At 50.4% G+C, this 27,157-nt stretch overlaps 1 protein-coding gene across 1 annotated transcript in view; it reads left to right on the top strand.

The window, feature by feature from the left end:
* CACNA2D4 (calcium voltage-gated channel auxiliary subunit alpha2delta 4) overlaps positions 1 to 27,157 on the top strand; it is a 197,890-nt gene that overhangs the window by 65,903 nt on the left and 104,830 nt on the right. Inside the window, 8 exon segments of the mRNA XM_068141829.1 lie at positions 2,789 to 2,867; positions 6,471 to 6,604; positions 10,945 to 11,022; positions 12,374 to 12,454; positions 17,137 to 17,211; positions 19,993 to 20,079; positions 26,218 to 26,250; positions 26,252 to 26,289. Of these exon segments, the coding sequence (XP_067997930.1) occupies positions 2,789 to 2,867; positions 6,471 to 6,604; positions 10,945 to 11,022; positions 12,374 to 12,454; positions 17,137 to 17,211; positions 19,993 to 20,079; positions 26,218 to 26,250; positions 26,252 to 26,289 (605 nt within the window).

Genomic DNA, 27,157 nt, shown 5'->3' with positions numbered 1-27,157 from the left:
AGTCCTGTGTCCAGTTCTGGGCCCCTCAATCTAAGAAGGACATTGAGACACTTGAAGGTGTCCAGAGAAGGGCAACAAGGCTGGGGAGGGGTCTGGAGCACAGCCCTGTGAGGAGAGGCTGAGGGAGCTGGGGTTGCTTAGCCTGGAGAAGAGGAGGCTCAGGGGAGACCTTCTTGCTCTCTCCAACTCCCTGAAGGGAGGTTGTAGCCAGGTGGGAGTTGGTTTCTTCTCCCAGGCAACCAGCACCAGAACAAGAGGACACAGTCTCAAGCTGTGCCAGGGGAGGTTTAAGCTGGAGGTGAGGAGAAAGTTCTTCCCAGACAGAAAGAGAGATTGGCCTTTGGAATGTGCTGCCCAGGGAGGTTGTGGAGTCACCATCCCTGGAGGTATTCAAGTGGGGATTGGATGTGGCACTTGGAGCCATGGTTTAGTTAGTCATGAGGTGTTGGGGGATAGGTTGGACTTGATGATCCCTGAGGTCTTTTCCAACCTTATTGATTCTATGATTCCACAAACTGTTCTGGCACAGCTCCTCTGATTCCAGATATTTACCCAAGGAATTTGTTTGGGGTAACCTTTTGTTTTCCTTTCCACACCCACGCCCCAGGGGCCCCCAGCTGCCAACACAATCCCACGCAGCGAGCAGGAGCTTCCCGCAGCAGTTCCAGAGGCAGAGGGATCACAAACAGCTCTCTGTAGGTCACTGAAGCTATTGGGGCTGTTCCTGCACTTTGTTTCCTAAGGGTGTGGGCAATCACAGCAGCCTCCTGGTAAGACCACGAAGGCTGAGCTGAGTATTGTCACAGGGAAAAGAACTTCTGCAAAGCATTTGCCTCCCATCCAGGAGTGTTTGCAGCTGGTCTGTGCTGGGTTAGGAATTCTCTGTGCTGGGTTAGGAATTCTCTGTGCTGGGTTAGGAACTGGCTGGAGGCTGAGCCCAGAGAGTGGTGGTGAATGGTGCCACAGCCAGCTGGCAGCCAGGCACCAGTGGCGTCCCCCAGGGATCAGTGCTGGGCCCTGTGCTCTTTAACATCTTCATTGATGATCTGGATGAGGGCATTGAGTCAGTCATCAGCAGGTTTGCAGATGACACCAAGTTAGGGGCAGATGTTAGTTAGAGGGTAGAAAGGCTCTGCAGAGGGACCTCGACCAACTGGACAGATGGGCAGAGTCCAACAGGATGGCATTCAACAAGTCCAAGTGCCAGGGGCTGCACTTTGGCCACAGCAACCCCATGCAGAGCTACAGGCTGGGGTCAGAGTGGCTGGAGAGCTCCCAAACAGAGAGGGAACTGGGGATGCTGATCAACAGCCACCTGAACATGAGCCTGCAGTGTGCCAGGTGGCCAGGAGGGCCAATGGCATCCTGGCCTGTATTAGGACAAGGAGGGAGAAGCTGGTAGCTTCCCCTGGCCTTTGCCTAGGGGGGGGTCCTTGTGCTGCTTATTAATTGTAAATCCCTGTAACTATTGTAACTCCTGGATGTTTTGTACATGCTCATTGCACTCCACTGCAGATTGTAGTGTTGCTTGTAAACACAGCTTTCATTTGCTTCCAGCTGAGCTGCTCTGGCACATTTAATGTTGGGGAGGAAATTTCAACCCACCACACTCCCTCAACCTCTCTCACTGCCTTCCAGCCCTGTTTACTCTGAGCTCTGTGATTGCAGGCTTGTACTGGCAGAGCAGCCTGTAAAGGTGGAACAGAGGATGGCCCCTGATTTATTGTTTATCTCATCCCAGCTAGCAGCAGTGCACAAAGGGAGAGGAGCAGCCTGCTGAGAGAGCAGAGCATGGGGCTGTTAAAGTTTATTTCAGGATTGGCTCTTTTGTTGTTGGTCAAACACAAGACAAATGCTGAAGCTTTCTCTAAATGATTCATACAAGCAGCTGTTCCCCTGGTAAAGGATTCCTCTGAGCTATAAACCCCTCTGCATGTGCTTGCTGAGTGCCTGGCAGAGCTGCCATCATAAAATTACACAGAATTTGCACTTCTGCCTTGTTACTCAGATGATCCTGGGTGCTGCTTGGCTTTCTGGGCTTAGTGTAATTGGAAATTAGGTTCCAGCTCACAAAATGCACAACAAATGGAGCAAGAGGCTCCTGTGTGAAGGCAGAGATGTTGCTGTGCACCACAAATGCACATTCCCCATCAGTGTACAACAGGATGTCAAACCTTGGCATTTGGATTTTCACAAGATCAGAGGATGTTAGGGGTTGGAAGGGACCTCTGGAGATCTTCCAGTCCAAGCCACCCTGCCAGAGCAGGAGCAGAGAATCCAGCACAGCTCACACAGGAACACATCCAGACAGGGATGGAAAGGCTCCAGAGAAGGAGACTCCACAACCTCTCTGGGCAGCCTGCTCCAGGGCTCTGGCACCCTCACAGTCAAGAAGTTCTTCCTCATGTTGAGGTGGAACCTCCTGTGCTGCAGTTGCCATCCTTTGCCCCTTGTCCTATCCCAGGGCACAAGTGAGCAGAGCCTGTCCCTGTCCCTTCCTTCCTGACCCCCAGCCCTCAGCTATTGATAGACATTGATCAGATCCCCTCTCAGTCTTCTCCTCTCCAGACTAAACAGCCCCAGGGCTCTCAGCCTCTCCTCCCCAGGCAGTGCTGCAGTCCCTTCAGCATCCCTGTAGCCTCCCTTGGACTCTCAGATCCCTGGAGAGCCCAGAAGTGGATGCAATATTCTAGGTGGGGCCTCACTGGGGCTGAGTAGAGGGGCAGGAGGACCTCCCTGATCTGCTGTGGCACATTACAGCCTTATTCTTCTGTCTTTGCATTCCCAGGTCCGGGTTTTCACTTATCTCATTGGGCGAGAGGTCACTTTTGCACCTAACGTGAAGTGGATTGCCTGCAACAACAAAGGTGCTTGGAATGGTCCAGATCAGAACAAAGCAGGTCAAAGGGAACCAGTGGGTTAAGCTGGCTATTGCTATCTTCCCAACACAGAAGTGAGGGACAAGTAACACACAAAAACTTTGGATTGGGCTCAAGATAAGAATACCTATACTGAGCAAAATCAGATCATATGGTACAAAATTGTGGTACTCTCTCCCCAGCAAGAGAGATTGGCCATTGGGATGTGCTGCCCAGGGAGGTGGTGGAGGCACCATCACTGGAGGTGTTAAAGAAGAACCTGGATGAGGCACTTGGTGCCATGGTTTAGTTGATTAGATGGTGTTGGGTGATAGGTTGGACTTGGTGATCTGCCACCATCCCAGTGGAAAAGCCAGCACCCAAAAACCTGGAACTGAGAAGCAGCAACCAGAAGAATCAGAGAAGAAGGGTCATAGAATCACAGAATTGTCAGGGTTGGAAGGGACCTACAAGATCATCCAGTTCCCACCCCCCTGCCATGGGCAGGGACACTTCACACTACAGCAGGTTGCTCACAGCCACATCCAGCCTGGCTGCAAACACCTCCAGGGATGAGGCTTCCACCACCTCCCTGGGCAACCTGTGCCAGTGCCTCAAGAGGAAGCCTCCCATGCTGCAATCTGAACTTCCAGCCCCATCATCCTTTGCTCCAGCCAGCACTTTCGTTTCTGAAGCTGGCATGACTGCAGCACGGTGTGGGTAACAGCAGGTTCAGCTCAGCCCTTGACAGTGCTGTATGGCAGTGGCTACCCAACCCCCATCACACAGGCCATGTGTCGACTGCACCCTTGGGGCCACAGAGCCCTCTGAGGCTTGCTCACTATACCTGAGGCCCCCAAACCCTTGGTTGGAAAACAGCCTAAGGAAAAAGGAGGCCCTGCTAATCCCCATGGTCAGTGCCTGTGTCCCATTAACACAAGTCCTCTGTGCTGAGCATTTTCCTGTCACACTGCTAAGGGACACTATGACTGAGATTCAGGCTGGCTGTAGTCCACCTCAGTCCCTGCTTTTTTGTGTGTCCCAGCTGATGGCTTTTGACAGTTAGTCTAAAACTCTCTCAGAAAGCCTGACAGATTTTGGCACAGGTGCAAACCAGACATCTTTTCTTTGAAGACTTTGCAGGATTTTTCACAAGGTTAACCCCTATATCCTGGCCAAATCCTTTCTGTGCCAGTGGTTTCACTGAGCTTCCAGCAGAGCTTGTTAATACCACCCCAAAATCAAAATATTCTCCCCAGTTAGCAGGAAATGGTAGGAATGGGAAAATCCAGTCAGAGTAGATCACAGAATGACTGAGTTGTCAGGGTTGGAAGGGATCTCAAGGATCAGCCAGCTCCAACCCCCGTGCCATGGCCAGGGACACCTCACACTACAGCAGGTTGCTCACAGCCACATCCAGCCTGGCTGCAAACACCTCCAGGCATGAGGCTTCCACCACCTCCCTGGGCAACCTGTGCCAGGCTCTCACCACCCTCATGGGGAACAACTTCTTCCTAATGTCTAATCTCAGTCTCCCCTCCCCTAGCTTGGATCCATTCCCCCCAGTCCTATCACTACCTGGCCCCCTAAAAAGTTCCTCCCCAGCTTTTTTGTAGCCCACTTCAGATCCTGCAAGGCCACAATTAGGTCTCCTCAGAGCCTTCTCTTCTCCAGACTGAACAACCCCAACTCTCTCAGTCTGTCCTCACAGGAGAGGAGCTTCAGCCCTCTCCTAGCTGAGACACCTCTGTGCATTTGGGGCCAGTTAAAAAAAGCCTCTCTAGCCCTGCCAGAGTCTGTAAGGGTAAAGGAAGAGTGGAGAAGAAAGTAGTCCCTGTTTGGGCATCCCTTGGTCCCACTGTGCCTGGAGCCTGTCAGTAGTACTCACTGCATCTGTATTCTGCTCAAATAGGAAAAGGGAGGGGAGACTGAAGCTGGGGACTGCCTAGCTAGGTACAACAACTCCTTTCCTGCCTGAGCAGAGGCTCCAGCAGGTTATGAAATGCATGGGTACCTATGCTACTGAAAATAACTGACAGACAAGAGCTGCTGGCCTGCAGAATGTCTGTGAGCTGGGGTTGTTAAACATTCATCTGTGAGCACTCTGAATCACAAGTAGCACTTCCAGGTTTTGTCGGATGAAACAAACCCCCTGCATTTCAGACTGCATATTCAGCCAGCAGAGCAGTGTCAGGGAATTTACACTGCTGTTGCTTCACCACAAAATGTGAGAAGGAATCCCTCTGAACAACCAGAGAAGACAAATATATGCTCCTAGCACTTGGATGTTTACCTCCCAGACTTGAGCTCTGCAGAAGGCTCTCTGGTTTTGGTTCCATGTTTCATAGCTCTTGTAGTCCTTGTTTTTCAAGCACACTAAATCTGTTTCCACATCCCAAAGCCCTGTCAGATGATAGTGCTTTCCTAGCCATAGCATAAGTTTTCCATCTATCTGACATCCTCTGTCCTACACAAAGTACAATCAATCAGTTCCAAGTGGTGAGAAGCAGGACAGAGCTCCCTGGGAGCTGACAGAGGGTTAGCATTTCTAAGTAGCTAGGCAGCTAGCTTGCAGGATCCTTCACCAAACTGAAAGCATTCTTTCCATGCAGTCCTTGTAGTTTTGGACTGTTGTGGGTCCTTCTGTGGGGACAAAGCTTTGGAAATAGAGAGAAATCACAGAATAACATTCAGGTTGGAAAAGCCCCTCAGGATCACCAAGTCCAACCCAGAACCCTACTCTGCAAGGCTCATCCCTAAACCATAGCTCCAAGCAGCACAGCCAAACCACCTTCAAACACATCCAGGCTTGGGCACTCCACCACCTCCCTTGGCAGCACATTCTAAGGCCTGACCACTCTTGCTGGGAACAAATTCTTCCTACTGCCCAGTCCAGTACTTGTACTTTTACCTTCTGCTTCCAAGTGGTCACTGTTTTTGGCTGTAAAAAGTGCTGGGAAAGTTCTGGAAGAGAAGTTGGAAGTTTGGGCTTAATATAGAATGGAATGGAATGGAATGGAATGGAATGGAATGGAATGGAATGGAATAGAATAGAATAGAATAGAATAGAATAGAATAGAATAGAATAGAATAGAATAGAATAGAATAGAATAGAATAGAATAGACCAGGTTGGAAGACACCTTCAAGATCATCGTGTCCAACCTATCAACCAAACCAACACCACCTAAACAACTAAACCATGGCACCAAGCACCCTGTCAAGTCTCCTCCTGAACACCTCCAGTGATGGTGACTCCACCACCTCCCCAGGCAGCCCATTCCAATGGGCAATCACTCTCTCTGTGTAAAACTTCCTCCTGACCTCCAGCCTGAACTTCCCCTGGCGCAGCCTGAGACTGTGTCCTCTTGTTCTGGTACTGGCTGCCTGGGAGAAGAGACCATAAAATTGATCAGGCTAAGTGGGTAGCGTGGTGGAACACTTTGTGAGTGTTTGCTCTCAGGGGCAGAGGCAGCCTGAGCAGAGGAGAGTTTTGCTGCCTGCCACCCAAAGCAGCATTTGCCATCTAGTTTTGTAGCTTTGCACAGGTGCCTATTGAAAAACCATGTAAGGTGCATTGGCAGAGTGCCTCACAGCCCTGTTTCCCCACGAAGGCTACTACACCCAGATCTCCACGCTGGCAGATGTCCAGGAGAATGTAATGGAGTACCTGCACGTGCTGAGCCGGCCCATGGTCATCAACCATGACCACGACATCATCTGGACCGAAGCCTACATGGACAGTGCGGTAAGACCTGCGGCACAAGTGTTCAGCCAGCTGACAGCAGGGCCCGTGGGCAACACTGGCAAAGCTCTTAGACTCTCAGCTGCCATGTTAGACATATAGAATCATAGAATTGTCAGGGTTGGAAGGGACCCTAAGGATCAGCCAGTTCCAACCCCCTTGCCGTGGCCAGGGACACCTCACACTACAGCAGGTTGCTCACAGCCACATCCAGCCTGGCTGCAAACACCTCCAGGCATGAGGCTTCCACCACCTACAGAATGGTAGGGATTAGAAGGGACCTCTAGTGATCCCAATCCCCCTGATAAAGCAGGAGCACCCACAGCAGCTGGCCCAGAATCACAATGTCCAGGGGGGCTTGGAATCTCAGAAGGACACTCCACAATCTCTCTGGGCAGCCTGCTCCAGGGCACCTGCACCCTCACACCAAAGAAGTTTCTCTTCATGTTGAAGTGGAACCTCCAGCTTGTAGTCATCATTCCCTGTCCTATCACTGGGCACCACCAAAAAGAGCCTGGTCACCTCATCTTGACACCCCCACTTCAGACAATTCACAGAACAGAATCACAGAATTGTCAGGGCTGGAAGGGACCTCAAGGATCAGCCAGTTCCAACCCCCCTGCCATGGCCAGGGACACCTCACACTACAGCAGGTTGCTCACAGCCACATCCAGCCTGGCTGCAAACACCTCCAGGCAGGAGGCTTCCACCACCTCCCTGGGCAACCTGTGCCAGGCTCTCACCACCCTCATGGGGAACAACTTCTTCCTAACATCCAATCTGAACCTACTCATTTCTAGTTTTGCTCCATCCCCCCCAGTCCTATCACTCCCTGACACCCTCAAAAGTCCCTCCCCAGCTTTCTTGTAGCCCCCTGCAGATACTGGAAGGCCACAAGAAGGTCTCCTTGGAGCCTTCTCTTCTCCAGACTGAACAACCCCAACTCTCTCAGTCTGTCCTCACAGGAGAGAGCTCATCCTCATGGCCCTTCTCTGGACATGCTCCAGTACCTCCAGATCCTTGTCCCATCTAAATATCTTCTGTGTATCAGAATCCAAACAAACTTCTGAAATGTATGTGAAGCCAGGACCTTGGCTGACTGATAGAAATTATTGGTCTCTAGCTCTACTGAGACAGAGAGAAATCTTTTCTTTCCTGCACCCTCCTGGAATTGAGAAGTGTATGCAGACTGAATCTGCAGTGGCCCAGGAATAATCACACAGGCACAGCGTGGCTTCAGTAGTGCTTCTGTGCAAGCAGGTTACCTTCTGAGGGATTATTCACAGGAAAGATTATTTTATTTACATCTCAGGATATGGGTCAGGGAGATTTATCTCCTCTAGCCCAGCAGCTGGGTGCAGGCTGCTTCCCACTCAGAGATCCAGAACTCAGTTTGGGAAGCAGGCTCACTCTTTCATGCCTTGAGCTAGCAAGTTCTGACATTGCTGCAGAGGCCCTGTGGCTAAAGGGCACGTTGCAAAGGACCAGGCAGTCAGCCCCCACCCAGCACCTTTGGCTTTGTCTCAGGGCTGCCATGCCTTCAGACCTTTGGCCCATGAGCAGGTGCTGCTGCCATGCTGTGGTGCCCTGGCAGCTTTGAAATTCAAAGAAGTGAAGGGAAGGACAAAGGGACAGAAGTAGACTACCAGCAAAGGAAACTTCCCCTGCCCTTCCCCAGACAGAGGACATTTCTCCATCTCCATTCCCTTTCACATTGAACAAAGAGAAAGCTACAGATCTTATTTTGGGCTTCTCCCTCCTTTCAGGGTGATAAAAGTTTGTTATTGTTGTTTTTTCCCTGCATTGGGCTCTTCACCCCAGAGATCTGTCTGTGTAATTGTGACAGCAGCCAGATCCCCCTCTTCCAGAGACAACCCCAAAGTCCCAGGCCCGTTTATACTACCTGAGAGGAATGCTTCCATACACAATCCCACTCTGGGGTCAAAGTTAGTTGCTCTGGTTTGGCCAGCAGCAGCTTTTGAGTGTCCAGGGGAGAGCTTACAGTTTTCAGGTTGAGGATCCCCAGTGAGAAACCTAAACTCAGCACCTGGGAGTAAAACTAAGGGTGCTGGGTTTTAGCTTTGTAGCAGGAAACATAGAAGGTCAGGTCAGATGTGGCAGTGCTCGCTGCTGTACTCAGTCAACACCATGCAGACCCCAGGAAACACCTTCAAGGCAGCTAGGCTGGCACTATCATGGTGCACAGATACTATACTCAGGAGATGCTTGTGTGGAGGGACTGCTCCCCTCCTCTGTGCTGTGGCTGACCGTAGAGGCTGCAGCTGCGGCACACTGAGCTCTGTGAGGGTGACATGGGGATGTCTTCTGCTGCAGGAGCTGTGCCAGGTGAGAGCTGGAGACATGGTACTCCAGTGTGCTAAGCAAAACCTCCAGGACTGCTAATAACTCCACAGCAAGATACTCTATTAGCAGGCATGGTGTGTGGTGTCACACTTCCCCAGGCAGCCACAGGGATTTATGTTTGCTGCACTTTTGTTGTTGCACCTCTTTTCTTGCCACTTAGCTTGGCTTGCCATGCTCTTCCTGCCCCCCAACCTCTCCCCTCAGTTCATTCCTCCATTCATGTATTCATTCATCTGTTCATCCATGTTTCTCACTAGCTGCCACAGTCTGAGGAGGTAACTGCACCCCTGTGTTTCGTGAGCGTGTTGTTTCCCTTGTGCTGGTTGGTGTGTCAGTGCCAGTGCTCACAGCCACAGCTGGCCTGTACATCTGGAAGGGGGATGGGGAACAGGGGCAGACTGCAAGCTGCAGCACTGGAGAAGCCTTTTTACACTGGCAAGAAGAAGAAAGGAGATGCTGGATGTACTGGGGAGCTGTGCTGTGCTGTTGGTTCAGAGTAGGTAGGGCTGTCTGTGTTGTGCTATAGCTTAGTTCACTGGATCTCTTCTTTCTGTAAGTGCTGGAGAAGTTTACTTGCTGTGTGTAGATGCAAGTGTTGGTGTGAATGCAAAGTTCCCACAAAGAGCCCTCCAGAGAAGTAACCCAAGATACCAGGCCCAGATCTCCATCAAACAACTGTACAGAGGGTTGGCTGGCTCCCCTATGACTCCAGCATGTGTAGTAATGGAGACAGGAGGCCATTTTTGCCTTGCTATTTACTCAACCAAATAAGAGCTAGAAGGAGGATGATACTGGCATCAAAGCATGTTTGAGAGACTCCTTCATCTGTGTCTTGCTTAACTCCTTTCATGTTTGTCTTTAGAGCATCTGCATTCTGCACAGACCACCTGTTACCTCCTTGTGGGTGCATGTCTTGTATCCCCTGTAGAGACAGCTCACCAGCTTCCATGTTTGGATTATGAGTTTGTCTGGTTTGTCTAAGCTTAGCTGCTTGAGTAACAAGCACACATGAGTAGGCTCCCTGTGCATTTGTGCCCTTCAAATATTTGCCTGTGTTGTTTCTCATCTGTGGTACTCCTGTGTTTGTAGTGTAGATGATGTCTTGTTTGTGATTTCACTCCTTGCTTTTCTCTCTTCTGGGCTCCCTGTGTTTGTAGTTCTCCTGTTGCTGAAGCACTCCTGTCCTACACTCCCAAAGCATGCTGCATTTGTGCTGCTTTTCTCTCTTCTGTGCTCCCTGTGTTAGTAGTTCTCCTGTTGCTAAAGCACTCCTGTCCACACTCCCAAAGCATGCTGCATTTGTGCTGCTTTTCTCTCTTCTGTGCTCCCTGTGTTGGTGGTTCTCCTGTTGCTGAAGCACTCCTGTCCACTCTCCCAAAGCATGCTGCATTTGTGCTGCTTTTCTCTCTTCTGTGCTCCCTGTGTTGGTGGTTCTCCTGTTGCTGAAGCACTCCTGTCCACTCTCCCAAAGCATGCTGCATTTGTGCTGCTTTTCTCTCTTCTGTGCTCCCTGTGTTGGTGGTTTCAGACCTGTAGCTGGAGCACTCCTGTCTACACTCCCAAGGCATGGTATATTTGTGCTGCATTTCTCTCTTCTGTGCTCCTTGTGTTGGTGGTTTCAGACCTGTTGCTAAAGCACTCCTGCCTGCACTCCCAAAGCATGGTGGGTATAAATCATGCCACCACTTCTACAGGCTCCTGTCTCTTCATTCAAACAGCTCTTTAATTTCTCCTGCTTCAACACCTTTCACTGGCTTCCATCCCATCCTCATCACCCCACACAAGCAAGCATCCATCCCACGATCCTCTTGGATACAGAGAACTGCAAAGTGCTGCCATCCCTTTTTAGAGGGCCGTGGGAGGCAAAGGGGGTGGCTAATTGTAACCATCATCTGGGGTCCTCGGGAATTCCAGCGCCTTTCGTCGGGGTTGTCTGTGGTATTGCATTTGTTAACACATGGCTTGCTGTTCTGTGGCAGCTCTTTGCATCTCAGGCTCAAAGCCTGCTGCTGATGACCACAGTGGCCATGCCAGTCTTCAGCAAAAAGAACGAGACGGTAAGTGCGGTGCCGGCTTCGCTCCCTCCCAGCCAGCAGCAGGCAGAGGATGCAGCGGACCTTGGTGGGGCTTTTGAGCCAACAGCTCTTGAAAGAAGAGCTGGCCTTTGAGGGACTGCAGGAGACCCCTGGCAGGACGTGTGGCTGCTAATTTGTCTGACAAAATGACAGTCTGTCATCTCATCTGAGCACTGTTTCTTCCAAATGCCCCTTAGCTGTGACATTTCTCCCTGTTTCATCCTTTCCATTTTCAAACTGAGCCTAATTCACAGACCCATAACGTTTCAGGCTGGAGGAGGTCATTATCTTGTCTAGCCTGTGCATTTTATTGCAGACCTTTATAGGAGCTGTCCTTCACCAGCCAAACAACCTCTGTTTGGCAAAAGGGTCATCAAAGAAAGGCACCCAGCCCTGAGCTCTCCGTCCTGGTTTTTCACTCCTCATTAAAAGCTGCTGCCTCAATTCCACCTTCAGTTAGTGTGGCCTCACTTGCCTGTCATAATGGCTTTGTCTGCTGGATTAAAAAGCCTGTACCCTTTGGTATCTTCTCCTGGGGAGCATCTTCTACACTTCAGTGAGGTCAGACCTGATTGGTATTTTGGTAAGATTAAAAGGTTGTTTTTCATCAGGGCATTTACCCCAGGGTTTGACAGCCTTTAAACACTCTTTCCCACAGCATTTCTGGTTTCTCAGCAGAGAGAGCACCTTACCATTGCTGCACAGGGCATGAACTCTTCATCCAGCTCCTACCATCAGTTGTGTGCCTTCTCCACTTGAGGCTGGCCTTCATCTCTGATAATCTCTAGGAGTGCTGCAGTGGGAGCCTGTGTGCTATTTCCCCACCATGCTCTCCAGATGATGCTCTCTCAGTAAATGACCAATGCCTCATTTCCTGGGGATGTCCTGCATTCCTTTCTCCCAAATTAACCATTTTCTCCTTGTCAAGTCAAAAAGTTAGCAACTGGTCCAAGCTGTTCTGCAGGATTGCCTTGCCCTTGCTGTTGTTTCAACAGACTGAATGCAATGTTTTGCCCTCAAAATTTGTTGTCATGGTTGTGTATTACTTTTGAACCATAGTTAGACATGCTGACAAGTATCAAAGAGAAATACTCCTCTGGGTGTGGTGGGCTCTGATCTGCCACTGAGGGAGTTGGAGAAATACTCCTCCCCATAAACTCTGCAGCAGCTCTTGAGACTTTCTGAGCTGTGTTAGTTGTTTTTGCATGAATACATTCATACAAGCCTTGAGAGAACACATGAGGGACTAGAAGGAAGGCAATAGCCTGCATTTAGGTAGAGGGCTACCAAAGTTTTTCTCCTGAAAATGGCTTCTCCTTTGTTTATTTTGAAGAGATCTCATGGCATTCTCCTGGGTGTGGTGGGCTCTGATGTGCCACTGAGGGAGCTGTTAAAACTTGCTCCACGCTATAAGGTAAGGCTGAGATGGATGCAATTTGTTCTTTTGGACAGCAAAGCTCCTGATCCATGAGCACAGCTGAAAAAATCATTCCTCTGCCTGCAGGATCAGTGTAAAGCATGAGATGCTGGACCTGGCAATGTGTGGTTTCCATATAGCACAAGGGAAACCATTCACTGCTAGGAGCTCTCAGGCTGCTTCAGAAACACAAGGGCTGGTCATAGACTCATAGAATTGTTAGGGTTGGAAGGGACCTCAGGGATCATCCAGTTCAAACCCTCTGCCATGGGCAGGGACACCTCACACTACAGCAGGTTGCTCACAGCCACATCCAGCCTGGCCTTCAAAACCTCCAGGGTGAGCCTCCCACCACCTCCCTGGGCAACCTGTGCCAGGCTCTCACCACCCTCATGGTCATGATCCAGTAGATGAGAAACAGGTCGTGGAACCTTTGCATCTTGATGGTTGTTGTGGTTTAAGCTTTCCTGGAGCCCACAAGCCCAAATGCAACAGATTGAGGTTGCCTCCCCTCTCCCTTTTTTCCTGGGAGGGGAAAGCAAATTAGGCAGGAGAAAAGAGAGGCAAAGTCACAACAATGAGGTCTTGAATCGATTTGGAAGTAAAAAGGTAAGTTTCACAAAATATAGAAGGCATTTGAGTGAAAGGAAAGTTACAAAGGTGTAAGGGAAAAGGGTGAATAGCAATATATCCAAAGCCAGGCCCAGCTGGCACAGGATTCTCTGGCTGCAGGGTGGATTCTCCTCAGATGCAGTCCTTGGGAATGTGGATGCTGCATGGAGCAGGTCCCACCCTGTGGTCACAGCAACAGCAGGGAGCAGCAGGAGCAGCCTCTCAGGCAGGCAAGGAGCAGGAGCAAGAGAGAGGGCAGGACACAGCTCCCCTTAAATAGGCTTGGGTGGAGAGGAAGGGGGAGTGGAACCCCGGGGAGGGGGGACCAAGCCTCTCTGCCCACCTGGGTCAGGTTTCTTTGTCCCCCTGGGGGCTAGGTTCTTTTCAGCCCACCCCCTCTAGAGGGTGTAACCCCCTCTGGCTGGGTGTAACCTGACACAGTGGTCACCTCCCTAGACCTCCCAGAGATGACCCAGATCTGAGAGCCTATCTCGGAAGAATTAAGGGGTTTTGTTCTGTTCCCAGCAGACACAAAGCTGCTGTGCCAGCTGGCAAGACCATAAACTGGTCCCACTCTCAGTGTCCTTAGCAGAAAAACTGAATGCACTACAGAGAGCCAACTTCTCTCTGGTGCCTGGAAGTATCCTTTCTGCAGAGCAGCCTGAAGACTTCCTGGCAGGACAGTGTATCAGAAGTTGGCTCTCACTCACTAGCTACAGTATCTGCTCTCCAGAACTGTCAGTCCAACAACTTTCCACTAGCTCTACGTTCACTACATCTAGAGGGGGGAAGAAAAAGAGGTTCTTCTGCAGGAAAGCTCTCCAGAGGTGCACCTTGTGGTTTCTGCTGCAAATTCTGCGCAGTGCCCTTTGGTTCAGCCAGGCTGCACAGCAGGAGACAGCAAGCCCCGCCGAGGGCCGCCGTGAAACCAGGCCGTTTCAGCTACCATTGCAGGCGTGCAGTTTCTCCCAGACAACTGCCAGCAGTCAGGCAGCTGTCCAAAGCCTGACTGCTGAAGGCTCCCAGGGCTGAAAGCGGTGTCAGAAGCTCTGTGAATATGTGTGGTGCTTCCAGGCACAGATGCAGGACAGAGCATTCCCATGCAGCTGAAGGAGGTGCTCCTTGAGGCAACCCAGGAGCTGTGAGTGCTGGGGGGCGTGCGCTCAGCTCCCTGATTTGTGTCTGGGGGAACCTTGTCCAGCAGCTCCCATTTTTATCCACACTTATTTTTTTTTCTATAAGACTAACTAATACCTTTTCATCTTCCCCCCTTCACATCACTCAAAGGCCATGTGTCACAATGGCCAAGGAGGGACACTATTCTTTCCTCCAAGGAGTGCCAGGGAAGGAGGGAAAATTCTTTGAAGAATTCTTTGCCTATAGAATAGAATAGAATAGAATAGAATAGAATAGAATAGAATAGAATAGAATAGAATAGAATAGAATAGACCAGGTTGGAAGAGACTTTCAAGATCATGTCCAACCTATCATTCAACACCACCTGAAAAACTAACCCATGGCACCAAGCACCCCATCAAGTCTCCTCCTGAGCACCTCCAGTGATGGTGACTCCACCACCTCCCCGGGCAGCCCATTCCAATGGGCAATCACTCTCTCTGTGTAGAACTTCTTCCTAACACCCAGCCTAAACCTCCCCTGGTGCAGCCTGAGACTGTGTCCTCTTGTTCTAGTGCTGGCTGCCTGGGAGAAGAGACCAACCCCCACCTGGCTACAACCTCCCTTCAGGGAGTTGTAGAGAGCAATGAGGTCACCCCTGAGCCTCCTCTTCTCCAGGCTAAGCAACCTCAGCCCCCTCAGCCTCAGCACTTTGGTCACAACAACCCCAGGCAGTGCTACAGGCTGGGGTCAGAGTGGCTGAGAGCTGCCAAACAGAGAGGGACCTGGGGGTGCTGATTGACAGCTGCCTAAACATGAGCCAGCAGTGGGCCGAGGCAGCCAAGAAGGCCAATGGCATCCTGGCCTGCATCAGGAACAGTGTGGCCAGCAGGAGCAGGGAAGTCATTGTGCCCTGTACTCTACATTGGTTAGGCCACACCTTGAGTACTGTGTCCAGTTCTGGGCCCCTCAGTTTAAGAAGGACATTGAGAGACTTGAAGGTGTCCAGAGAAGGGCAACAAGGCTGGGGAGAGGCCTTGAGCACAGCCCTGTGAGGAGAGGCTGAGGGAGCTGGGGTTGCTTAGCCTGGAGAAGAGGAGGCTCAGGGGAGACCTCATTGCCCTCCAGTGAATTACAGTGAATAATTTTGACCTCATTGCTCTCTACAACTCCCTGAAGGGAGGTTGTAGCCAGGAAGGGGTTGGTCTCTTCTCCCAGGCAAGCAGCACCAGAACAAGAGGACACAGTCTCAAGCTGCTGGAGGTGAGGAGAAAGTTCTTCACTAAGAGAGTCAGTCACCATTGGAATGTGCTGCCCAGGGAGGTGGTGGAGTCCCCATCCCTGGAGGTGTTCAAGAGGGGATTGGATGTGGCACTTGGTGCCATGGTCTAGTCATGAGGTGTTGGGTGACAGGTTGGACTCGATGATCTTTGAGGTCTCTTCCAACCTTGGTGAGACTGTGAGACTGTGATACTGTGATGTAGAGAGAGTCTGAAGCTTTGATCTGGGATGTGCAAAATGCAGGATCCACTCTCTCCAGAAAGGCACAGACAGCTGGTAAATGACTTCCTCACTGCTACCCTTCCAGGATTGTCTCTGTAGGAACAGAATGCAGCAATATTTTAGTCTTTATTTTTAAGCTAGAAACTTTAAGCACTCTTATTTGCCCTGGGACACCCCTGCTTTTGGCAAGCACAGGCTCTCAGTAGGGTTTTGGCAACTAAAGGTTTGGCTGGAATTTGTATTCTAATACAGACTTGATCCAAGTAATTGCTCTCTGGGAAATCTCTTTGCAGATCAGGTCAGCCAGTGTGTGCTCTTAATAGATCCTGCTAGCCCTTAAAAAGCATTTTAAAACTACAGGATTGCACATTTGGCCTCGGCTAGGTCTGATCCTGCCAAGATTGAAACCTAACACAGAGTTCTCTGAAGCCGGACCAGGTTTCCATCTGTGAGCTTCATGCTCACTTGTTCATTCATTCACGGCTCTGCCTGTGTCATGATGGCCACACAGGCCTATTCCTGCTCTTTCTGTGCTGTTCCATAGAATCATAGAATTGTCAGGGTTGGAAGGGACCTCAAGGATCAGCCAGTTCCAACCCCCCTGCCATGGGCAGGGACACCTCACACTACAGCAGGTTGCTCACAGCCACATCCAGCCTGGCTGAAAAAACCTCCAGGCATGAGGCTTCCACCACCTCCCTGGGCAACCTGTGCCAGGCTCTCACCACCCTCATGGGGAAAAAACGTCTTCCTAACATCCAACCTCAATCTACCCACTTCTAGTTTGGCTCCATTCCCCCCAGTCCTATCACTCCCTGGCACCCTCAAAAGTCCCTCCCCAGCCTTCTTGTAGCCCCCTTCAGATCCTGGAAGGCCACAAGAAGGTCTCCTCAGAGCCTTCTCTTCTCCAAACTGAATCCCAACTCCCTCAGCCTGTCTCCACAGCAGAGCAGCTCCAGCCCTCTGCTCATCCTTGTGGCCCTTCTCTGGACACTCCAGCACCTCCAGATCCTTCTTGTAACAGAGGCTGCAGAGCTGGACACAGTGCAGCAGGTGGGGTCTCACCAGAGTGGAGTAGAGGGACAGAATCCCCTCCCTGGCCCTGCTGGCAATGCAGGTTTATGACATTCCTCATCGCTGCCCATTTTCTGTGCACCACAGCTGAGCCTGCTGTGGACAGCTTATTGTGTCTCTGGGTGGCAACTGTCCCCAAGGACAATCAGACTTTTAGGGGGGGGCACCCTTTTCTGAGTGTGTACACAGATCCTTTCCTGCATCCATGCACAGTCAGCCTGCTTGCCAGAGATAAACCACTGGGGGGTTCCTACTGGTCAATGCCTTTAGAGGGAAACTCCTGCTGAAGGGTGCTGGTGCTAGGGTATCAGTGGCACCCAGTACACAGCAGTTTCTACTTAAAGCACTAATTATTCTCCTGCCTCTTTCTCCAGCTGGGTGTCCATGGATACGCCTTTCTGAACACCAACAACGGCTACATCCTTTCACACCCAGACCTCCGTCCTTTGGTATGTATAGCTTTGATTAGAAGGCCCTCTAGGGCTCCCTCAGGAGCATGAGGGCCAGAGAACTCTGTTCTACATACACAGATGTACAGATGCACACAGCTGTGTACGATGTGCAAGGCTCTCTGCCTGCCTGCTCTCCACAAGGGCGCGTATGAGGGCTGTTGGTGACTGCCTGCTGTGCTGTGGGTGCAGGAGCAGCTGTGTCCATGCAAGGGGTCACTGCCAGGCTGAAGAAACAATTCCTTTTGCTCAGGCATATCTCTCAGAATCACAGAAACATTCAGGTTGGAAAAGAGCCTCAGGATCACCAAGGCCAACCCAGAACCCTACTCTGCAAGGCTCACCCCTAAACCATAGCCCCAAGCACCACAGCCAAACCACCTTCAAACACATCCAGGCTTGGGCACTCCACCACCTCCCTGGGCAGCACATTCCAAGGCCTGACCACTCTTGATGGGAACAAATTCTTCCTACTGTCCAGTCTGACCCTGCCCTGCTGCAGCTTGAGGCTGTTCCCTCTTGTTCTATCACTAATTACCTGGGAGAAGAGACCAGCACCAACCTCTCCACAACCTCCTTTCAGGTAGCTGTAGAGAACATCGCACATGAGTAGCATCCCAGCAGCTGGAGTGTTGGGCACTTTGAGAATCTGAGAGTGGCAGGGCACAATACCACATGCTAATTCAGGAATAGTCTAGAGACTTCCATTCCATTCCATTCCATTCCATTCCATTCCATTCCATTCTACTAGCAGTCTGCAAAGGCCTTTGGAGGTCTGAAGGAATGGATGCAAGGATGTTTCTCCCTCATGGTACCACCATGTGGCTCCAGACCTCACATCTGTCTGCAAACACATCATGCAATGATTTCACATTTCCTACCCATGCCTGCAGGCATAAATCCATGCTAGAAGTGTCAGTGTGGTTACTGGCAAGAGAAATTGCCACCAGAGGGCTTCACAGCAGCTGTCTGCAAAAGGCAGCTTTGCACAGAGGCACCACAGGCACAGGTAGCTGCTTCAGTATGTGAAGAGCAGGGGACCATCATCTTGTAGAGGAAATGGTTTCATAGCTGCAGCAGGGGAGGTTCAGGCTGGATGCTAGGGAAATATTTCTTCCCAGAGAGGGTTCTCAGACACTGGAATGGTCTGCCCAGGGCAGTGCTGGAGTCCCCATCCCTGGAGGTGTTTAAGCAGTGTGTGGAGCTGGTGCTTAGGGACATGGTTTAGTGTTGCCCCTGCAGTGCTGGGTGGAAGGTTGGACTGGATGAGCTTGGAGGTCTCTGCCTACTGTGTGTCTTCAGTGATTCTGTGATCTTTCCAGGATGGGAGCAAGGTGAAGCAGCCAAGGGCACTGATGAAATTGGCCTAAGACTACAGGGAAATGGTCTGCATGAGTCAGCTAGCCCTGGGTGGGAAGCCTACCTTTCTGCCAGTGGAGGCAAAGCCTCCTTCCCATTAGAACTGGTGTCATAGTGTTAATGGTTTACACTCTTAAGTGTGGGGGGAGAACCTGGTTGCTTGGAAGCAAGTATGCTGTTTAGAAAAATGCTCTCACAAAGGAGGTTGTAGTCTTTGCCTGGGAATTTCCCTATGTTCTTACCTGTCCCTTGCTCCTGGATCAGCCTCTCCTACTACTCTCCTAGCCCTGCACTGTCCACATAAAGAAATGCATGGGACCAAGAAAGTTCTTACACCCAAATAGTGCCTTCCTGCTCAGAGAATAAATAAGACCCCTCTGCTTTCAAACAACGTAGCAATTCTGACAGGCTTCATTGGAGGGAGTTACCTAACCACTTACTTGGGTTCCTTCCTCCCTTCTTTCCTCCCTCCCCCCCTTCCTTCCTTCCTTCCTCCCTCCCTCCCTCCCTCCCTCCCTTCCTTCCTTCCCTCCTTCCTTCTTCCTTCCTTCCTTCTTTCCTTCCTTCCTTCCTTCCTTCCTTCCTTCCTTCCTTCCTTCCCTTCCTTCCCTTCCTTCCTTCCTTCCTTCCTTCCTTCCTTCCTTCCTTCCCTTCCTGCCTTCCTTCCTTCCTTCCTTCCTTCCTTCCTGCCTTCCTTCCTTCCTTCCTTCCCACCCTCCTCCCTCCCTTCCTCCCTCCCTTCCTTCCTTCCTTCCTCCCCTCCCTCCCTCTCTCCCTCCCTCCCTTCCTCCCTCCCCTCCCTCCCTCCCTTCCTTCCTTCCTCCCTTCCTTCCTCCCTTCCTTCCTTCCTTCCTTCCTTCCTTCCTTCCTTCCTCTTCCTTCCTTCCTTCCTTCTTCCTTCCTTCCTTCCTTCCTTCCTTCCTTCCTTCCTTCCTTCCTTCCTTCCTTCCTTCCTCTTTCTTTCTCGCTTTTCTTATCTTTCTCTCTCTTTCTCTTGTCTTTTTTCTTTTGCCCTTCCTTTCCTTTCCTTTCCTTTCCTTTCCTTTCCTCTTCCTTTCCTTTCCTTTCCTTTCCTTTCCTTTCCTTTCCTTTCCTTTCCTTTCCTTTCCTTTCCTTTCCTTTTCCTTTCCTTTCCTTTCCTTTCCTTTCCTTTCCTTTCCTTTCCTTTCCTTTCCTTTCCTTTCCTTTTCCTTTCCTTTCCTTTCCTTTCCTTTCCTTTCCTCTTTCCTTTCCTTCCCTTCCCTTCCCTTCCCTTCCCTTCCCTTCCCTTCCCTTTCCTTCCCTTTCCTCTCTTTTTTCCTTTTCTTTTATTTCTCTTTCTTTTCTTTCTTTTGCCTTCCTCCCCTTTATTTATTTTTCTTTCTTTTGTCTTTCTTCCTTTCTTTCTTTACTTTTCTTGTTCTGTTTTGAACCAATGACCAGTATAAAGAAGGAAAGAAACTCAAGCCTAAGCCAAACTACAACAGTGTAGATCTCTCAGAAGTGGAATGGGAAGACCAGGATGAAATAGTAAGTATCAGAAAGTGAAATTAGCCCTTTTTTCTTTTACCTCCTTTTTTCTTTTACCTCCTTTTTTCTATGACCTAGTGTGCCTGTGCAGAAGGGAAGCAGCAGGCAGCAGGTACTCCTGGCTTTTTCCTGTGCCTGACTGGTCCTAAGAGAGGTTAGCAGTCTACAAGAGGATGAGGATGATGCTCATCTACAAAGAGGTTGTTTGGCTTTTCAGTATGAGTTTTCCTTCTCATGGAACAGGGTGGGAAAGCATTGGCAGGAGCACCTTGAGAGTGCTCCAGGGAGTCAGCCTGCATGTACGTGGCCCAAATGCTGCCTTAATACAAAACCAGGATAGGTTAGGAGTATGGAAGTGTCTCATGATGTTACCCAAACATGAAGTATGTGAGATATAGCTGAAGCCCACTCAACTAATGAGACCTGCAAGAAGGAAGAAAGTGCATTCAAAAAGAGACTAAACCCTGCAGTTAATGACAAAGCATAGAGGGACTTTGTCACTTGAGAATAAAGGGATTTCCAGCAGCCACCTTATTGCACAGGTGTGGAGGCACTGAAAACAACAGCTGGCCAGAGGAAATGATTAGCAAATAACCTTTTCCACTTGAGCCAAATTATTCACAAGTGACAAGAAACAGCTTGCACCTTTACAGCTGCATATTGCCATGATGCACAGCTAGGAACCCAGATACAGCAGGAAGATGGAGAGGTTCCTCTGGGGCTGGTTTTCTCTTACTCAGAAGAATTAGAAGGCAATAGATTCTTAAGTTACTAAGATAAGAACTGAATTTGGAGTAAGATCAGATAAGTTGCAGGACTCCTGTTACTGGATTACAGGGGAGACTGAAGTTACTAACATAAGAACTGAATTTGGAGTAAGATCAGATGAGGTGCAGGACACCTGCTACTGGATTACAGGGGAGACTGAAGTTACTAAGATAAGAACTGAATTTGGAGTAAGATAAAATGAGGCACAGGGGCACCTGCTACTGGATTGCAGGGGAAACTGCCAAGATAAAAGGCTCTGATGCTATAGATATCCACGTTAAACAGGTAGGAGACATGACCTGCCCAGCAAGAGGACCAAAAGTGGTGCTGCTGCTGCTAGTGCAGGCCAAGTACCAAGGGCCACACCAAAGGAACTTGGGAACTGGAAGAGTGGCAAATTGAGGCAGCAAGCACAGTGGAACTGGCTGTGAAACATGGAAAGCAAGACAAAAATATGAGGTTCTACATGCAGTGGAAGCAATTGAAGGTTACCAATGGCTTTGTGTGGATTTGCTGAACTCTTCTAGAGGCTGTTCTCCCATTGCAGTTCTCTCTCTCTCTTTCTGGAATCACTTCTAGAGCTGCTCCTGTTTACCCAGTTCAGTTTTTTACCCCAGAAAAGAGAGAAAATCCAGAAAATGAGAGGCTTTTGCTTTGCTGTTATATTTATATGGCTAGCATGTTTCTGTCAGATCAAATAGCATCGATACCTCAATGCACATATGATGCAGAGTGCAAGGGTTCTGTCCCTACACACTCAGAGTATGACTGTCTAGTGGGGGGGGGGGGGGAAGAAAAGAGGCATGAAAACCAAAGCAAGTTTGTGTTCCTGTACTGCATCTTCCAGAAGGAAGAAAGGTTGCAGTCACTGAGGGTACAGAGACATTCAGTGACGTGGATGATATCTGCAGTGTGACTTCAGCAAGTCTAGAGGCTCTGGAGGTACACCCACTGCAGCAGAGAGCTGCCAACATTTCAGCAGCTCTGGTATTAGACCGACGACAGACTCAACAGCAGTTGCAGCAGAGTCTCAGCAACGCTGATAAGCAGCAAATCTTGACTGGAAAAATATGCCCAAGTGCTAATGATGTGTAATGCTATAAAGAAATCCAGGGGAGGAAGATGGCAATGTCTGGAGAATACCAACTGATGCACACTAGCACTAGCAGCAGGCCTGGCAGCAAGGCAGTTTCAGCTTGTGAAGCAAGCACAGGATAATTGTCAGTGTGAGGAGAGGAAAAGAAAGAAAAAAAATAAGGGCTGAGAGATCCTCCCAGCAGCCCAGGAGCTAGCAGCCAAGCAGATTTTCCTCAGCCTTGACAGAACCACCGAAGAAGCAATTGGTCTGCCAAGATGTTGGAGTGGCAAAGCGCTCGGGTGCTGCGAGATCCCTCAGGCACACCGCACGTCAGTGTAGGTTTGAAGCACACAAGCAGGCAGGGGAAAGGAGTCAGCAGCACTTGCTAGCAGTTGTGGGGACAGCACATGCTGGAGCAGGAGAGTTTGGTGGTTGGGTTGTGTCCTAGCTCTGAGCCACAAGCTGCCCCAGGGGCAGAAGGACAGAGGAGATATTTTTACCCTTCCCAAGGAGTGAGATACAAATGCTCCCACACTGGGTTGGAAGTTTAAAAGGAAATTCTATTTACAAATATACACAAAAGGTATTCAGGTAGAAGGATTCCATTCACAAACTAGGCTCAGTCCTTCACTTGGACCTAGCAGGCCAGAATCTTCCAGAGCCTCCCAGAAACCTCCACCCCCCTCAGCCTCAGCAGCCCAAGAGCAGCCAAGCTGCCACACACACACACACTAGACCCAGGCCTGCTGCAGGCTTCCCCAGACCCTGTGGGGTAGCTGGAAACTCACTGCCAGCCATGGCCAGGAGAAAGCTTCTCCCCCACAAACCATAAAGATAACCACACACATGTCCCTGAGATGGAGAGCAGGGAGAGAGAATGGCTGTACACCCCCTAGGGAGAGATATCACAGTCTCACAGTATCACCCAGGTTGGAAGAGACCTCAAAGATCATTGAGTCCAACCTGTCACCACAGACCTCAGGACTAGACCATGGCACCAAGTGCCACATCCAATCCCCTCTTGAACACCGCCAGGGATGGGGACTCCACCACCTCCCTGGGCAGCACATCCCAATGACCAATGACTCTCTCTGGGAAGAACTTTCTCCTCACCTCCAGCCTAAACTTCCCCTGGCACAGCTTGAGACTGTGTCCTCTTGTTCTGGTGCTCGCTTGCTAGAGAGAAGAGACCAACTCCTTCCTGGCTACCACCTCCATTCAGGCAGTTGTAGAGAGCAATGAGGTCACCCCTGAGCCTCCTCTTCTCCAGGCTAAGCAACCCCAGCTCCCTCAGCCTCTCCTCACAGGGCTGTGCTCCAGACCCCTCCCCAGCCTTGTTGCCCTTCTCTGGACACCTTCAAGTCTCTCAACGTCCTTCTTAAACTGAGGGGCCCAGAACTGGACACCAGACTCAAGGTGTGGCCTAACTAATGCAGAGTCCAGGGGCACAATGACTTCCCTGCTCCTGCTGGCCACACTATTCCTAATGCAGGCCAGGATGCCCTTGGCCTTCTTGGCCACCTGGGCACTCTGCTGGCTCATGTTTAGGTGGCTGTCAATCACAGCACCCCCGGGGCCCTCTCTGTTGGGGAGCTCTCAGCCACTCTGACCCGACAGGAAAACAAAAAAGAATAACAGATTACAATATCCTGGATGAACTGCCCATCGCCTGGGGACTCCCTGGCCTCTGGAAGACTTTTCTTTATCAATATAGAATCATAGAATTGTCAGGGTTAGAAGGGACCACAAGGATCAGCCAGTTCCAACCCCCCTGCCATGGGCAGGGATGCCTCACACTACAGCAGGTTGCTCACAGCCACCTCCAGCCTGGCTGCAAACACCTCCAGGCATGAGGCTTCCACCACCTCCCTGGGCAACCTGTGCCAGTCTCTCACCACCCTCATGGGGAACAACTTCTTCCTAACATCCAACCTGAGTCTACCCATTTCTAGTTTTGCTCCATCCCCCCCAGCCCTATCACTCCCTGACACCTTCAAAAGTCCCTCCCCAGCTTTCTTGTAGCCCCCTGCAGATACTGGAAGGCCACAATAAGGTCTCCTTGGAGCCTTCTCTTCTCCAGACTGAACAGCCCCAACCCCTTCAGTCTGTCCTCACAGCAGAGCAGCTCCAGCCCTCTGCTCATTCCTTGTGGCCTTTCTCTGGACACCTTCCAGCACCTCCAGATCATTCTTGTAACAGAGGCTACAATTAACTCTTCATTTCCCTTACCCTACAACAGAAAGGAGCACTTCAGCATTCACCAGACCATTTGTCCACACTCTGATACACATTTTACAAAGTGCTGTCAGAAATGTCCTGCCTAAAAAGCAATCAGCCTGATGCAGGCTCCTAGACACCAGCACAACAGCTGATTTCTCCTTCTCCCTGATGGAAAAGCTACTGAGGAAGAAGCAGCAAGCCAGGAGTGTGGCATCATTCTACAGCTACTGTCACCTGGGGGCTGGACACGGGAGAAGTAGGCAGCCTGCAGACTATCTGGAGCTAAGGAGATCGAAGGAGATTTCAGATATCCACTGATCTATTTCTCCACTGCCTAATATAAAAAGGAGATATGGATGGAGCAACAAAAACTGAACTAAATCCAACCCCCACAGAAACGCTGCAAGCTCTCAGACCAGAATAGATGAATAGTATCACAGAATCACAGAATGTTAGGGGCTGGAGGGGGCCTGGAAAGCTCATCCAGTCCAACCCCCCTGCCAGAGCAGGAGCACCTAGAGCAGGTCACACAGGAACACATCCAGGGAGGGTTTGGAATATCTCCAGAGAGGGAGACTCCACAACCCCCTGGGCAACCTGTTCCAGGCTTCTGTCACCCTCACAGGGAGAAAATTCTTCCTCCTGTTTCCATGGAACTTCCTCTGCCTCAGCTTCCCACCACTGCCTCTTGTGCTGGCATTGGGCATCCCCCAGCAGAGCCTGGCTCCAGCCTCTGGGCACTCACCCTGCACAGCTTTATCACCATGAATGAGGTCACCCTCAGGCTCCCTCCTCTCCAAGCTACAGAGCCCTCAGCTCCCTCAGGCTCTCCTCAGGAGGAAGATGTTCCACTGCCTTCATCATCTTTGTGGCTCTGTCCTGGACTCTTTCAAGCAATTCCTTGAGGTTCTTCTTGAACCAAGGGGCCCAGAACTGGAGCCCTCAGTTCAAGGGGTCCATGCTGTGTCTCTGGCAGGAGGTCAAACACTCTTAGCCAAAAAGGAGTAAACAGTCCCAGCCAGTGTTTTGATTTCCAAGATGTGGGCCTTGGGAAACACAGGCTTTGTATTCTAGGTCTGTAAATAACCCACATCAAACAGCCACCATAAACAGAACTGTGGCCCTGTACAGCAAAAGCTGTGAGCCTGGCCAGTAGCTGGAATGGAGGCCTGCTCTGGAAGCAATTTGTGTGAATGAACAAGTGGCTTCCCAGCTGGTTTTCCTATCCAGGCTGAAGCAATAGGCTGATCTGCTCTGGCAGGCTGGATGTTCAGTCAAAGTTCTGCACTTGTGGAAAAATTCCTTGGCTCTGCCTTGCCAGAGGCTGGGATTCACTGTGCCAATTGCATTCTGCCTTTGGAACCTGGGCTGGATAAGAAGGGTCTTCTCTGCTGCCTGCTCTGCTATCATTCAGTCTTGCTTTGCTGTGTTAAGCAGCTGCTTTGATGCAGCTCAGAAGTGGTGCCTGTAACTCATCCATCAGTTTAGAAAATGTCCAAGAGCTTTGGAACCGGTCTGGAGCAGGTACTGTTTCCCAGGTGTCTCCTCTCCCAGGCTCCCAAAGCACCTTGCTAATGACTTCCCAGCTGCCAAACAGTGAAGCCTGAAGCTTGGGCTGGCAGCTGCAGAGCCTGCAGATCCTTCCCTTTTGCTAAAAAGACACATCAACAAGCTTTCAACAGAAGCCATTATTGCATGTGTCGCTTATCATCTTGACTGAACAAGGATCCTGGCCACGGAGAATAGCTGCCTCCGTTTAAAAGAAGCAATAAAGAGCTGTAAGGGAGGTGGGAGGGGGTTGTTGGGGGGAGGGGATTGCTTGGGAGAGGGGGGACAGGGGACACCTTTCAGTCATAGTATCATAGTATCATTCAGGGTTGGAAGGGACCACAAGGATCATCTAGTTCAACCCCCCTGCCATGGGCAGGGACACCCACACTAAGGATCAGGCTGCCCAGAGCCTCCATCCAGCCTCCACTCTTCTGCCTGTCCCTCCATTGTTATGACAAGTGGCTCCTGTTAATTCCTGCCCTGCTGGAGGCACCTAACACTGACCTTGTTCACCTCTGCAGCTGAGAACTGCCATGATCAATGGGGAAACAGGCTTACCTCTCTATGGATGTGAAGGTCCCTGTGGATAAAGGGGTAAGAAATGCATCCTTCTCTTCAGGTCACACGAGAGAGGGGATGGGAAATGGGTGCTGAAGAACCACCAAGGCTGTGGCTGTAACAAGCTCAGCATTGCTGAGTCGTGAGGGTTTTGTTGTTTCACCACACACACAACACAGGTGCTAAAGACACAAACCAGAGGCATCGTCAGAGGCGCTCCTCACACCCTAGTGGACACTCTGCCCTAAGAGGGATTGAAAATGGCTTCCTAGCTCTCTGCTTTGTCCAGGAGAACCCCACAGCCATGTTGCTCACTGCTTAGAGGGCTGTAAAATGAATCAGAGATCTTCAAGAATTCAGGCATGGGGAAGACTATATTGAGCTGACCTAGACAAAAAGGGGCTTGGAGACTTCCTGAAACCCCACGTTTCCTACTCAGAAACACCTCAGGAACACCTTGTCAGAATGTAGATCCTTTATCCAGGACCAGGATTAAGTTCCTATGCAAACAGTTGCAGGCATTTTCTGGAAAGTCCTGGTGAAATCGGAGACCCCTGAGGTTCCCTCCCAGCTCAAATTGAGGCCTATCCCATTTTCCCTTTGGAGTCAGTGCCAAAATTGCCTTCTCATTTATGTTCCACTGCTACTTTATCACTCGAGTTTATTTAATTCAACTCTCCCTAAAGATTCTTGGCTTCCAGCAGTTGCTGTTTGGAAGTATTCCACGCAGTCCTGCAAGTTATACTGGCTGGAAGGCTCTCCATATTTCAGGAAAAGTTTCCATCTTTTATAAGGGAGCTGTTTTTCCTTCAGTGATGAAGCTGGCTGACCTGCCTCCCCATGCCAAGCCACAGTCAGCCGCACTTCCAACAGACCCACTGCTCCCAGCCACTGCTGGAATAG

The sequence above is a fragment of the Melanerpes formicivorus genome, unplaced genomic scaffold (genome assembly GCF_026170545.1).
Source record: "Melanerpes formicivorus ecotype bairdi unplaced genomic scaffold, bMelFor1.0.p_v2 SCAF_8, whole genome shotgun sequence".
NCBI classification, from domain to species: domain Eukaryota; kingdom Metazoa; phylum Chordata; class Aves; order Piciformes; family Picidae; genus Melanerpes; species Melanerpes formicivorus.
Note: the sequence above shows the minus strand (reverse complement) of the source record. Positions and strands in the feature narration are given on the sequence as shown.